The sequence below is a fragment of the Fragaria vesca genome, linkage group LG7 (assembly GCF_000184155.1).
Source record: "Fragaria vesca subsp. vesca linkage group LG7, FraVesHawaii_1.0, whole genome shotgun sequence".
Lineage (NCBI taxonomy): Eukaryota > Viridiplantae > Streptophyta > Magnoliopsida > Rosales > Rosaceae > Fragaria > Fragaria vesca.
Window position 1 is genome coordinate 15,774,884 of NC_020497.1, and position 14,804 is coordinate 15,789,687.

Consider the following 14,804-nt stretch of genomic DNA (forward strand, 5'->3'; position numbering starts at 1 on the left):
TGTTGCTAGAGGTAGTAGCTTTTGTAGTCGGTGGTAGTAGCTTTTCTAGCTAGGGATAGTAGCTTTTCTAGCTAGGGATAGTAGCTTTTCTTGCTGATGGTAGTATCTTTTCTTACTGGCGGTAGTAGCTTTCGTAACTGTCGGAAACCTCGTCGGAAGTTGGCCGGAGACATCGCCGGAGGTCGGCCGGAATCCGTCGGAGACCTCACCGGAGGTCTATCGGAGACTTTTCCGGGAAAGAGAATGGTTGTTGACTTTTTACATTAGTGACATTTTTGTAAATATAAGAGAAAATCTAATTTTTTAGTTGGATGGCAGTCTGTAATTTAGTTGAACTTCAATACCTTTATTTAAGCTTGGGTGGACTTATGTGGGTAAAAATATTTGGGTGGACCTCTATAGGATAAAATGTCTCAAAGTAGACTTCTATGTAATTGACCCAATATATTAATTATTTTTTATTAAAAAAAATGAGAAAAGAATAACAGGTTGCCTCCAATGACCAAAAACTCAAAAATAGTTGGTTCTTTTCAATCAAGTGACCACAAAGAGTTGAGAACCTCCAGTCAAGTGAGATCTTGTAGGGTCTTTTTTTTCAGTCAATCAAGTCAATTGGTATATTGCTTTGATTAGAAGAAACTCATAAATTATGATTCCAAATGGTTTGCATCTGAATAGAGAAAGTTAGAAATTGTAATACACAAACAGAAAATGCAACAGCATTGGTCTAAATCAAAATTGGATATTTCCTTGCATAAATGACATGACCTAGTGAGCACCAACATTTTAACACAAGTTAATAGACAATAGACAATCCTGTTTTAGATAGATATATTATTTCTCTCACATTTGCAGACACAGGTTCCTGTTTGGCCAGCCATCGACTAGCAAACTGTCCTTTCTCCGTCTCAAGATGCCTCTATTCCCAGTTCCCGTATCTGGATTGATGTTCTTGACAAACTTGCTTCAAGCTCATTTAGCTCATCCAAGTCCAACTCATCGTCGTCATCCTCATCTTCATCATCAACTAGGACTTCTTCAGAACCAGCAGCAGTAGTAGAGCTACTTGGTCCCACTGCTGCCGAGTTGCCTTTGATCTGAAACAGAGCAGAGTAATACTGAGATAATTGGATTGTCAAGGCAACAACTAAAATGCAAGTAGAAAGACTTCATTTAAACTAGGTAGTTAAGATTAAAAGAAAGCACCGCAGACAAGAGCATAACCATACATGTATTTGCCACTATGTTTATATTCATCATGAACCAAACGTAGTCATATTTTTATTCATTCCACCATAGCAGAGATTATAGTTGCTACCTTAATATTTGAGGAATAAAAAAGAAAACAATTGTCAAAATCAACCCCTTTGAATAACCTGCTACAACAGATTCAAGACAGACATGACAAAAGAAAAAAAATATCTTCATGCTTATTTGTCTTTTATAGAAGGAAAAGCTACATTACAAGTAAGAAGGCCCACATGACGGAAGTACTTGACCCTCCACTGCCAGTAGAATATTCGGTCTAGAAGGCAAATAGCATGAGGTACTTTATAATGACAGAATAGCAACCAAAAAGATTACCATGTTACAACAACCATACTGGTCAATAATAGGTCATATGTTGCACATGAATATCTCCCAATGTTTCTACGTCAATATTGTTTTGGCAAAAGACTTAACAAAGTATGATTTGATTTTATTCAGGTCATCAATATCCTAGGACCCTCAGTCCCTCGCACAAGAAGCCAAAAGGATGAAAAAATATATCTATCTAGTGAATGGAAGAACATTCCTTCCTTATAACCTTTTCTAATTAATGTGGATCGAGGAAAAAGTAAAGCTAACTTGACTCATTATAAAGCTTAACCTCATTGATCAAGACAGGAAAATACATACACAAGAGACTAAAATAACCATATCTTGAACAGAGTGGTTCATAAGGACATGAACAAAGCAACAATCCAACTGAACAACTGAAGTTGGAAAGTTACTAGTAGAATTAATGTTACAGAACTGCACAAGTAGGGACTTCGAAGGCCCAATAATACCCATCAATGGACGTTCTGCCCAAAAAGACATGCAATCAATTACATGTTGAAGGTGTGCAAGTGCATACGAATGTGCCAAGGGTTAGAGCAGGCATTTAACAGACAGAACAAAAAGGAGATAAGGAAAACACCCTTAAAGGAGGAAGCTAAACACCATGTTCAACTGGGTGATATCTGTATTAAAGAATTGACAAACTCACCACACACTTTATTACCATGATCAATTAACTATACAACCCACAAAGAAAAAATAACATACTAGCCAGATAAGACTGAGGAAATGAGTGCCAACCTCATGCCCTCATAGTGGCATCCCATAACTTTCAGGCACATCATTGCATTGAATGTCTATCCTTCTTAATTGCTGACTATCTACCACAGCATTCTGATTAACTTAGGCCATTCTAAGAATGTGTTTAGGGGTATTGTGTTTAAGGTCTTAGAAGGGTGTTGTTTAGGGTTATAAACTTATAATGTGTGATGTGAAATGGTGTTGAGGCTAAAGAGCTGGAATTGAAGGAAAGGGAAGAGAATATGGGGAAATCTGGAATCAACCAAGAAGTCTCACAAATCACTCGAGAGAAATTGCTTGAAACAAAACTTATGCAATCACATGCACTAGTTTTTGGAAGTACATACTGTCTCTTTTATGGAGCTAGAGGAGATCCCAGTAGCACACCAACATATATGACCCATAGAAATTTAATTTTTAGTTACTTGATAACTTATGTCTAGGGGAAAACTAAGCATGAGACCCAGGATAACTCTTGAAGACACAAGTAAACTTGTTGTTCTCTATCAACTGAAGCTTGGATACATGTAATTTTCAGCTGTAGGAAAAAAAAAAAAAAACTTTAGGGATGAACACCGAGACGTTACTTATACACATTTTCAAAATACACAGGGCATGACAAAAATTTAATACCCTTTCTTATTCTTTTAAATGGGTTTTGAAGCTCCACTTCTGGACTGTGCACATAAGCATGTAGCTGAATTAAGTTCTTGGCAAACCTAGAAGTAACCTATTCAGAAATCAACCCAAGTCACCAGCAAAAGAGCACCATTGGATCCTTAATTTATCTGCTAAGCTAACTGTTTCTTTGGCACCATAAAGTGTGCTGTTTCAAACATAATATAATCTACAAAGCAAACTTACAGAAACAAACAAACACTTTATTCTAAGCAGAAGCGAGACAGTCTCAGTCAGTAAGATATACCTTCTCTGCAGAAGCTTCAGGTTCTTCTTGTCTATGGTATTTTTCATGTGCTTCTGCATCATCCACAAACAAGCTTGCGTCCGCAAGAAACAACTCACGACCACTGAAATACATGAAACTTAAGTCAATAGCATATAGCAAAACTATCATTTTCCGACATAAAAATAAAGTAAAAGACACAGAACCTCATGCGGTCATTCTTAGCCCTATCTGCTCGTTGTGCAGCCAGGCCAGCTTCTTTCTCTTCTGTCTTCTTATTCCTCCATTGCATGAACAACTCAGTAGTCATCGGAGTACATGTTGTTACTTTAGAACGCTGCAGTGATCAGAGACGAGCAGAATAAGAAATGGTAATTCAAAACACATGAAAGAAAAACTAAAATACTTAGAGGAGGCAACACATGTAGTTGCATAACGCAACAGAAAATCAAAGGAAAATGTAAACATAAGCATCTGAGAATGATGACCACCTGGTTTTCAATCTCGTCCTCAATGGCAATCTTTTCAGATTCTTCCTCAAGAAGTGCCTTCATCTGAGACTTCAAGACATAGCCCGGAGGAAGAGCATGTCTGTAGTGGCACTCTTTGTTACCGTTTGGACAAACCCAGAACCAGCCATACTGTTTCTTTTCGACTGCCTCCAAAAAGAACTTGCAAACCTGTACAGATTAAAGGCCAGCTTAGATGCACGATATATCCAGCAGGCTATAGTCTGATAGTTCACATTACACTATGAGCTACTGTTGTGGCTGAAGTGAAAGAAAGTAGTTTCCCATTAATCTGCCACTAATATGTTATATCTTTCTTATACCCAGAAATTCACAAAATTCACTTACTGGACCTCAAATTTTAACTGTGGCATCCTGCCTATCTAAGTGACACTATTTTCATCTTTTGCATTACAAGGAGAAAATAATTACTACATCTATTATTCAATAAACCTAACCATAGATAAATCAATCAACAGAGGTCTGATCCAAAATCACACATGTGTACTGTATGATATACCACTTGCAAATTCATTAGCAGAAGAAATAAACGCAGCACCTGAAGCCAATAAATGTAGTTGCACAAAGTTGCATAGTTTTATATGCCCAATAGTCCAAGGGTCCTCAACACAAAAATCAATTCTTTTGTTGTGGATTCAATTATTTAAATGTAAACCGATGCTTATTAGCAAAACTTAAAGGCTCATCTACATCATCTAAGAATACGATTTCAAAACAAACGCCTCATAGAGATATTCCTTTTCTATTTGCCAAATGCAACTAAACATTTGCTTAAATTCTATAATCGCTATACTAGGTAAACTACCACTTCTGTGTCACATACATATATAAAATACAGAAAGGAAAAAGACATACAATCTCAGTGGCCTTATTCTGATTATTATACTCATTCTTCTTCGACTCCACAACCTTCTCCAGCATCTCTTGATCCCACTCCTCCATTGTTTCTGAAACAACATTTAATGCAGAATAAGACACACACCTGATATATAAGTATCAAAGAATAAACAAGGCATGTCAGCTAGTTCTCTCACCGTCGTCACGCTTATCACTATAAATGTCAATCTTTTCACCCTTCCTCTGGACATTCAAATCGTGAGAAAACTTGCACTTGAACCCCTTAGTACATTGCCCGGCCTTGAAAAACTCGCACACAATCGACTTGGGATCCACACCTATCCAAATTCCCGATCCCCATCACCAAAAATTCAATCACACCATGTCAAACTGGCACAATGTGAAACACCAAACCAACAAAATGTAGGAGTGAGTGAGAGCACATACGACATACCCGGTGGCACTTTCGGCTGACTAACCGCAACCTTGAACAAATCATTAAGCTCCTTCTCCTTCGCTTTATCCTCCTCCTTCTTTTTCTGCAAAAAAAAAAAAAAAAAAAATCCAATACAACCAAACCATTAATTCCCATCAAGTTTCAATCTTTAGCTAATTTTCAATCCAAACAAACAAAACCCAGCACATTAGGATTGATTTAAATCCCAAAAAACAAAAGTGAGAAGCAAGACCTTGGCTTTGGTAGGGTCGACTTTGGGCTGGACTGAGGACTTGATTTGCTGGACGTACTTCTGGACGCTCTTGCTCTTGTTCTTGTTCTTGAGCCCGAAGGTCTTGTCCTCCACCACCTTCTGCTTCTTGGCCACGTCGGCCTTCGATGCTTTTGGCGGCATAGCTGCTTTGAATTCGAGGATGTCAAACTAAAATTGAGCAGCCTGCGGTTTCGGATACGTAACCAATTGAGTCGTCCGGCGACCGATTTGATTGAATTTGTATTGGCGACGGCGACTAGGGTTTTGGAGAGCTGCTCTCCTGTTTTTTTTTCTTTTCCGAGAGGACTGAGAATGGGTGACCAGGGTAGAGGAGTATTATTTTGTTTTTGACAAAAAGAAATAATATATATTATCGAAACTTCTTTTTTTTTTTTTTATCTAAATATTTCAGCTTCGTTCCTCGACAGACATAAGATTTATAATATCATTTTCATGGAACGACCTACAAAATGCTAACGAATTCGTTTTGAAAAGCTACTACGAGATTGAATGGTAGGGAAAGCTCTGGTTTGTATGGTGTTGAAAAATTTACTCTCTTAAGGTCTAAGAGCAACTCAAGAGCTTTTTGATATGAAGATATGGTAGCATTTGAGAACGTGGGAACAAGCACAATGTTCCGACTTTGCAGAGCAACCTGAAAACACAAAACTTAGGTTTTGTTCCAACGGCTGTGAGGTTTTCCCTTCCCCATCCAGCAGCAGGCTTTTGGTGGTGAGCACTCGGAGTGGCCACAGCTTCTTAAGAACCGGCTCCAGAGTCTCAACCAAGTTTTCTTCAAGTCCTTTGTCGTCATATGTGGTGGCTAAACGTTGTCTTTCTATGAGTGTTTCAGTGGTCTTCGCCAATGCTGAGTTGAGTCAGGTTGCCGGCTGGGTGACGCCGATGAGGATTGAATTAATCCGTCCAAGGATGACAGCTGGAGCGATGGATGACGGTGGTTGGAAGCCTTGGTTATCGGATAAGGCGACGAGGGGACAAGATCTGGGTTGGCTGTTGTCAGAGATGGTAGTCGTTGGAAAACCTTGGCTGTCGAAATCTTGGATGGCCAAACGAGTTCTGGGTTGGTTATCGTCAGTGTTGCCGTCGTGAAAGGCTTGGCCAAGAAAGGCAAGTAGTTTGCAGAGGTTGTAGGCTGCTGAAAGAATGCAGCACCAAGCTTGCTATGGTTTGGATATGGGTTTGGGTCATTGGGCAAGCTCACACTCAAGCATGCTCAAATTTGGGATTGGGTTGATGAGGTGATCTTAAAATAACTAGCCTTAGGAGCACAAGGACATTTAAACTGTATCTATTTTGGTTTGAGCTAGCATACTATGATAGTTAGCTACATCTAAATGGTTATATATACTACCGCAATTAAGCGCTTTGGCTCTTGCAATATGCTTCTCTAGTATCTCTTTGTTTCTAGTTTTTGTACTCTAATAGGCTCCTTAATAAGTGAGCGTAAATCCTAATGTAATGGTACTTAATATAACCCTCAAGGTTATTGTATGTCGCTATTCTGATCTCATATTATCAATGAAACTTTCATTTCGTTAAAAAAAAAAACAAAAAAAACAAAAAGCTTTAATTATGATATGATGGATATTCTCTAGCTGTGGTTTTCAAGTTGTTAGTTTTGTTGTTTGATCTAGCTATGTATTTGAGCTTTTTATTAAGGCTCTGCACAAACAATCTCAAGTGGTCGAGTTGATTAGAGCCTTAGTGTGGAATTCTCATACTCAGGTTCAAATCATGTTGACACTAATTAGAGTTAAACCCCAATTTATTCTTGGTGGACAGAGGAAGGAAAACTAGTAAATTAATAAGCATCTCAGAGTAGATAGCTACAAACAAAATATACAACCAGCATCATAGATATCTTTGAGAGATGTGATGTCATCTGAAAAGACAACACACATGATATCATTTAACATGTGGTATTGGTATGGACTAACTCAACTGTCACTTGTTAGTATCATAGTATTGCAAACAGGTGCAGACCAACCTATGGCTCAACCTTTGATAATATCAGCTTTGGTCATGCCTTCTGAGAAGCCAATTTCTTGGCTGATGCTCTTGCAAATCTCGGGCCGAGTTTGCATTCTCTGAAGATTTGGTTGGGTGCTCTTCCTCCTCAGGCTGCGCAAGCGTTACATTTAGATACTATTAATATTGGTTGCCTTAGAGGTGCCTTGTTGTTAATTTTTCTTTTTACTTAAAAACTTTATAAAAAAAAATAAAAAAAAAAAAAAAAAAACCTAAATGGCTCAACCCATAACTCCATAAGTCCATGCCATAGCATGTGTTGCTTTTCATAATCTAATTTTGCAATGTGGGTTTTGCATGAGAGACAAGCATTCATTTTTGTCATCCACTTACAGTTTACACAAGGGACTAATTTGATGATGCGAGGGATGGATTTTCTAAATCAAAATTTTGGGTTCGTCTTTATTAATTTTAAGCTCTTGTTAAATTATGTTCGTAAATTTATGGATTACTTTTTTTCTTCTGAAGTTAAAAACTTGAGATTGAAAAGCTAATATGACGTCTATTTACAACACTTCCATAGTTTCTGGTTAGGTTCATGGACAAAGCCATTTTAAAAGCCATACTGTCAGTTCACAAAACGAAGAGGAACTCTTAAAGTTTCAAGTACATGACGGATTGTAACTCAAGACAACGGATAGCTGCTTAACTGGATACACCTACTCCTTAAGACAACTGATAACTTTCACATACTTCTTAAAGCAGGAACAATCTCAATCTCATTCTTCATTAATGGATTACTTGATTCATCATTTATGTTTATATGCTTGTTTCATTCTTCAATTATTTTCTATCCTAAGGTCCTCTCTTCCATTCTTTTCTCTAGTTCTCCAGCATTTGCATCACCAAATCTACATCCTCCATAATCATGCTTGCATTATCTTCAATAACATTGGATATGCATCTTCATTAATCCAATCGAAACTCCCCTATTTCCATTAACATTATCTTTTAGGAAGAATTTTTTTTGTTCAATTTATAATTGTTAGATGGAGAGTTATTTCATCCTAAAAAAAAGATGGAGAGTTACTTCATACAGAGGTGGGCGAGATATTGAATTTTATTATGAGAGATGCTTTGGAGGTAATCAGTGGTTTTATTGAGAGGATTTGAGGGTGTGTGAATAATTACTCAACAACTCGGAAAGAAGAAGATAAGTTTTTAGAGATAGTAAAGACAATAAATTTCAGGAGAGTAATTGAGTTGAACATATTTTATAAGTTACATAATTTGTTTTCCCTTGTTTTATCGGAATAATCTTGTTTATGTTTAGGAAGGTTTACCTTGTCGATGAGCCATAACCTGGTTGGTTAAGGATGTTAACTGACAACTTTGAGGTCATGAGTTTAAACCTCATTGACATATGTAGGGTATATGAGTTATTTAATAAAAAATTTTTAAAAAACATTTAATAAAAAAGGACGGTTTACATAAATTAATAGATTTTATAGTTCTGAATTTCTCATGTTGTATAAAATGAGTCAAGGAAGAGTGCAAAGGATGAGGAAGAGGAAGGGAAATACCACCCTATCAAGATAAAATTGAAGAAATTGCATCACTTCAAATTCTCACAAATGAAGTTCAAAATTGCATCAATGTGACAACAAATTGCATCACTTCGAATTCGAATATGTAACCAATTGAGTCTTTGGGGGACCGATTTACTTGAATTTGTATTGGTGACGACCACTAGGGTTTCAGAGAGCTGCTCCTCTGTGTTTTTTTTCGAGAGACTGTCAATGGAACAAGACTCGTGTGTAGAGTGACCAGGGTAGAGGAGTGTACCTTCTTTCCTAGAGTCTGAGGCCCCAAGCACCTCTCACCTCTCCCCTGGAGCATATAGGATCTTATTCGGAGCATACTTTCGAGTTCTGAAGCTTAAACATTAGATAATTATTGGTTAGTTTGTAAGAGATGAGCTTCCATTAAGGAAGGCAACCATTCATGGGTCATGTTGTATGTTTGAGTGTTTGTGCCAAATGTTGCTTGTAACCATTACATTCAAGTAATTGGTTTTATGACCACTGGAGTTGCCTTAGATGAAGAGGACAGAAAGTTCACCCCAATCTCAAATTAAGAGGCCTGGCTAAATCTCAAGGAGAATATGTTGTTGTTGCTGAGCCAATGTGAAGCAGGCATAATCATTCTTCAAGTCTTCAATTTCTAATTGGTAGCATAAAGATCAAACAACATGAAGTTTGAGTGTTTGCTAAGAATCAAGTTTGAAATTTGTATAGACCTTTTTGGTATTTTGTCACTTTCGGCTTCAAGTTCACTACTTTTAGTATAGCATAAAGATCATGAACTGAACTGAAAAATTCAGCATAAGGGTCGTCGATTGCCCCATTCTCACATGAAGAGGGTTTAACTAAATTTGTAAACAATTTCCATGATATAGAAGAAATATACAGGAATTAAGTTCCAAACACAAGATAATTAACTGGATATTGCAATACAAAACCCCAGGCGAAGTAATGTACATATCTCCTACAACAATATAACGCAAATTAAGACGTTGAACTTTAATAACATCCATTCCATCATGCATGAGTACGTGCACGGTAGACGACCTAGAATGTAAGAAACATCAACCAAATAGGAAATATATTCTAGACAAGAATGATTATTAGAACAGAAAACATACATATATAATATATATATATGTATATAAACACAGTAAATGTTGATGAGTGATAACTTTAATTTCTTAGCAGATTGAAATCAAATTAATAAAAAGTCAAATCATCAAATTAATTGAAGTTAACTTGAGCCACAAAAAATCAAAAATGTTATGTATTTTGAGAAGCAAATAATATGAAAATGTTGAAATAAAACAAGATGTTTGATAACATTTCTAAAAGAAACTACGAGAAAATATTATATGAACTTGAATATGTTTGCTCAAAACAAAAAATATAATGCGAAGAGTCATGGGATTCAATCTTTCAGCAAAACCGTCACTTTATATTGAAGCAAAGTCCCACAACTTCGACTTATCAAATCTCAACCATCACTAATCAGATTATTAATAGTTCAAATATAAAAATCAACTTGAAGTCACCTCCCTATAACATACATTTAGTTATTTTCATCTAGAAGTCATCGCCATCCACTACACCTCCCTAACTACAACACATAAGCTTAGTTCGAGTCCTAGCTTCATGTATAAATGTTGTAGCAGATTTATGAAAACTCAAACATCCACCACAACAAACAAAACTTTAGCTGTTTGCTTCCTTCATTTTCCAAAATGGTTTCCGAATTAGGGTACTCCTACGCTGCCCTAGAAGAAAACCTACATCAACAATTACAGACTCAACAAGATGATAATCCATTTGAACCAATTAATGGAGACACACGGTGACTCTGCTCATTGGGATGACTACTTCTCCAAAGATTATCAGAGCTCTTCATTCGATTGATATGAAAACAACGTACTTCTTAGAGTTCTTCAGTTAAGAGTTCACGTCTGATCGATGAGAATAAATATATAGTCGCACATATAATGGTTGTTGACTTTTCAACTTGGCTAAAGTTGTGTTAATTTATGGTCGATTATCTCTTTGTGCGAATAGTTGAATTGAGGAATAACATTGTTAAGAAGACCTTAGCAAGAAGTGGAGTTGAACGATGAACTCTTATGTTCATTGAATTTGGATTTTGGATTTTACTTATGATCAAGTTTAGTGACATGTCAAAGCACATCTAATGCTTAACTGAGAAGAAATATGTTATACTAAAGTTGAATTTGGGTCATTCATCATTTCTTGCCAGACAAACAAGGTTTATAATTTACAATTTTAGTCATAGAAGATACTACGTTGATTTCATCATTCCCAATTATTTGGTGATTTTTATTTTTTGTGGTTTCATTTACTTTATTTGACTCTCATCTCTTACTGCAATATTTAAAACTCAACAATGAAAAATACTCCAACAACAAATACTCCGAGATACAAATGTGGAGAACATGGGTTAACACTACATGGAAAACAATATTTTGCCAATTTATAATATAGTTTTCCCGTTTAAAGAAGGTTATCGAAAAGGTTTTCATGTACTAGATACATATCAGATTCATGAATCTACCTAAACAATTACAAAACATATCCAAACTATATATGAACATTCATAGTTAATAAATGTGATACACAAGGTAACTCTAACATTTATGAAACGTAATACAGTAGAGTAGAGTAGAGAAATTAAAAAATAACTTAAAAAAAAAAACAACAACTTACGTGTCTACCCCTTTTTAGCGTAGGCATTCAATAACCCGATGTTGCGCTCCATAGAGGCGTCCAGCTCGGTGATGTCTGTAAGCAGAAAGACTGACAACCCTAACATGGCTGACCCTGCAGAAATCCTCTCAACAAGCTCGACAAATTTCCTCAATCCTCACAAATAGATGACAAGAGGTAGCTCGGTGTGGGATCAGCCAATGTAAAAAGGGTGAGAATAATGGGCAGGTAAATTTGGGTCATAGCCACTACATCACGCATCCTAGACAAACGATGAGGATGCATGTTGTATAGCAAAACCAATCGCTTGACAAATTTTTTATTTTTTATTTTTTTGTAAATAAATAACTTATGTGTCTCCCCCTTTTAAGGCGTACGCCTTCAATAACCCGATGTTGCGCTCCATAGAGGCGTCCAGCTCAGTGATGTCTGTAAGCAGAAAGAATGGTAACCCTAACATGGCTGACCCTGCAGAAATCCTCTCAGCAAGCTCAACAGATTTCCTCAAATCCTCAAAAATAGATGAAAAGAGGTAGCTCGGTGTGGAATCAGCCAATGTAAAAAGGGTGAGAATAACGGGCAGGTAAATCTGGGTCATAGCCACTACATCACGCATCCTAGACAAACGATGAGGATGCGTGTTGTAGAGCAAAACCAATCGCTTGAAACGGGTTTGGGTTTTCAAGAAAACATGTAATTAGGTAGGTGTATATTAATGTAGGCTTGATAAATAAGAGTAATGGTAGGTGTATCACATTTTGAGAGACCATCTAGAACCCACCTTATGTGGCATCTGATGTGCTATAGTCATGTCATCAGAATATAATTATGATTTTATATTTTTTTTATCTTTTCCTTACTACGAAAATTCTTTTTTACTTTTTACTTTTTTATTTATATTATCTTTCAAACCCTGTATTCTTTCCCTTTGTGTTCTAGTTCTAATCTTCTTTGATTCGACGTCTTCAACAACCGTCGTCGTTCTCACCTCCTCCTATTCATCGTTGAGTTGAAACTTAGTGATCGAGCACATCAGCATTCATGTTCTGGTAATTGAGTTGAAATAGATGTTCTTCTCTATAGGGTTTATACAGTAGATTAGTAATACAAAAAAATCTACAAAAATATGAGGTTTAAATCTAAGAGATAAATTAAAAAAAAAGTAAAAAAGAAAACAAATTCATATTACTTAAAAGTAAAACAAATAAAAAGTAAAAACCATAAATTATGTTATGATGATATGGCTATGTCACATCAGATGCCACATAAGGTGTGCTCTAGATGATCTCTAAAAATGTTATTCACCTAGCATTACCCTTATATTTAACTGGAAGCACATGACCAGTGAGAATTGTGCAGGCTTTCTACGAAAATATTGTTATATTCTTTATAATTGAAATGCTAAAACATGAGCAACACCAAGTGAAATTGATGTCAGATTGGAGTTTTGTCAAAGAGAAGTAAACTTCATTTGGAAATTTGTAATGACATAATAGAAAAATATTAATATATGATGTAATAAATTTTGTGCATTTTATTTTTGATTTGATAAAAAACAGTTTAATAACACTAATACACGATAGAAAATATTAGATTTAAATGAATAATGTGACACATTTCACATCATATAGTATATGTTTTTTGAATAATGTTTTGGTGTCTTTAATTAGCATTTTCCTCAACGGATTGAAATCAAATTAATAAAAAAAGGGACAATGTCCACTAGCCCTAATTTTAAGAATTTTATTCCCACTAACAAAATCATATTTTAAAATTTTCAAAAGCCAATTTACACAGCAGAAAAACAATTATACCCTTAATGAATTAAATAAACTACAATAGACCATTATAAGAGTCTATTATAAAATAAAGTTTCTATAACCGGATTCCCATGACCAATGACGTTGACCGGGCTCCGGAGGACGTTGACCGGACTTCGACGACTGTTGACCGGGCTCCGACGACCGTTGACTGGGCTCCGGCGACTGTTGACCTGGTTCCAATGACCGTTGACTGGACTCCGACGAAAGCTAGAGGATCTATTGGGGGCAGTAGGGGGTCTGTCCAGGAGTCTACTACGGGCAGTAGGAGGGTCTACTAGGGGCAGTACGAGGTATGTTCAAGAGTCGACTAGGGGCAGTAGGAGGTCTGTCTAGGGGTTTACTGGGGGCAGTAAGAGGTATGTCCGAGGGTCTACTGGGGGCAGTAGGAGGTCTGTACGGGGGTCTACTGGGGGCAGTAGGAGGTTTGTCCGGGGGTCTACTGGGGGCAGTAGGAGCAGACGACCTAAGTTTTCTCCACTGCCAAACCCCTCACCAACAACAACAACCAAACCAATATATTTTGCTTTGGCGCATTCAACACAAAACAACCAATATATGCTCTGCAAACAAAAACCTCCATCAATATTAACATTGAATAGAACTGTAACTAGTTTCCAATAGAACTCCATTGATATTTCTATATCCAGTAATCAAACAACCTCATTCATCACAAACTAATCCAATATTCCTACCAACTAAAGCAAGCACTTAATAACACCACCTTCCACTGTCTCATCTGCAAAACAAAAGAACATATAACATCAGTATGAGAAGATTACAACTATCAGTCCGCATTGGAAATAAAACAACTAGTGCATAGAAACATGAACTTACTCCATCCCAAAGCTTCCTTAAAGCAAGACGGTGGGTTCACGAACTCGCTGGTGATAAAGCTCCCTGTCCACGACGCCGTCCTCTCCTTCCAACAAGACAACGACTCCCTCAGTCCCTCTACGTCGACACCATCGTCTGGCCATGCTTCTTAGCCTGCTCAAGTTCACCGAGCGCTAGGCCCAACCCACCACCACCACCACCACCCACACCCAAAACCCCTACTTCTCGATCTAGATTTCTACGCCAAACGCGTCGTCGAGCTCGGTGCCGGCTGCGGAGTCGTCGCCAAAATTTCAATTCGACTTCCACAATGGAATCAGATCGACAACGCCTCCTTGATGGAGGTCTTCATGAGAAATTGCGATCCAGATCTGAAGACCACAACGGCAGAGAGAGAAATGGAAGGTGGAGGCAGGACGATGGAGCACGAAGCAGCCTGGTTCAGATCTCGTCGGTAGGGCTTGACTCGGACGTCATCGGAGGCGTGGTGTCGAAGAGAGAGAGAGAGAGAGAGAGAGAGAGAGAGAGAGAGA

At 37.3% G+C, this 14,804-nt stretch overlaps 1 protein-coding gene across 1 annotated transcript; it reads right to left on the minus strand.

Annotated features, from left to right (window-relative positions):
* Positions 1–650: 650 nt before the first annotated feature.
* On the minus strand, positions 651–5,642 carry LOC101310460 (zinc finger CCCH domain-containing protein 11-like). The gene is made up of 8 exons (XM_004307380.1): positions 5,304–5,642; positions 5,069–5,153; positions 4,812–4,952; positions 4,633–4,724; positions 3,739–3,927; positions 3,454–3,584; positions 3,269–3,371; positions 651–1,097 (listed from the first exon to the last, which is right to left on the minus strand). Exons 1-8 carry the CDS (start codon positions 5,463–5,465, stop codon positions 909–911), a joined length of 1,092 nt encoding a protein of 363 aa, XP_004307428.1. The 5' UTR covers positions 5,466–5,642; the 3' UTR covers positions 651–908.
* Positions 5,643–14,804: the final 9,162 nt, after the last annotated feature.

Bases quoted from the DNA above. Each gene is read 5' to 3' on its own strand.
- LOC101310460 (XM_004307380.1), bottom strand. From the start codon at position 5,465: ATGCCGCCAAAAGCATCGAAGGCCGACGTGGCCAAGAAGCAGAAGGTG. The intron at 4,953-5,068 runs GTATGTCGTATG...GAATTTGGATAG, and splicing joins TCAGCCGAAAGTGCCACCGG to GTGTGGATCCCAAGTCGATT. The intron at 3,372-3,453 runs GTTCTGTGTCTT...CATGTATTTCAG, and splicing joins GCTAAGAATGACCGCATGAG to TGGTCGTGAGTTGTTTCTTG.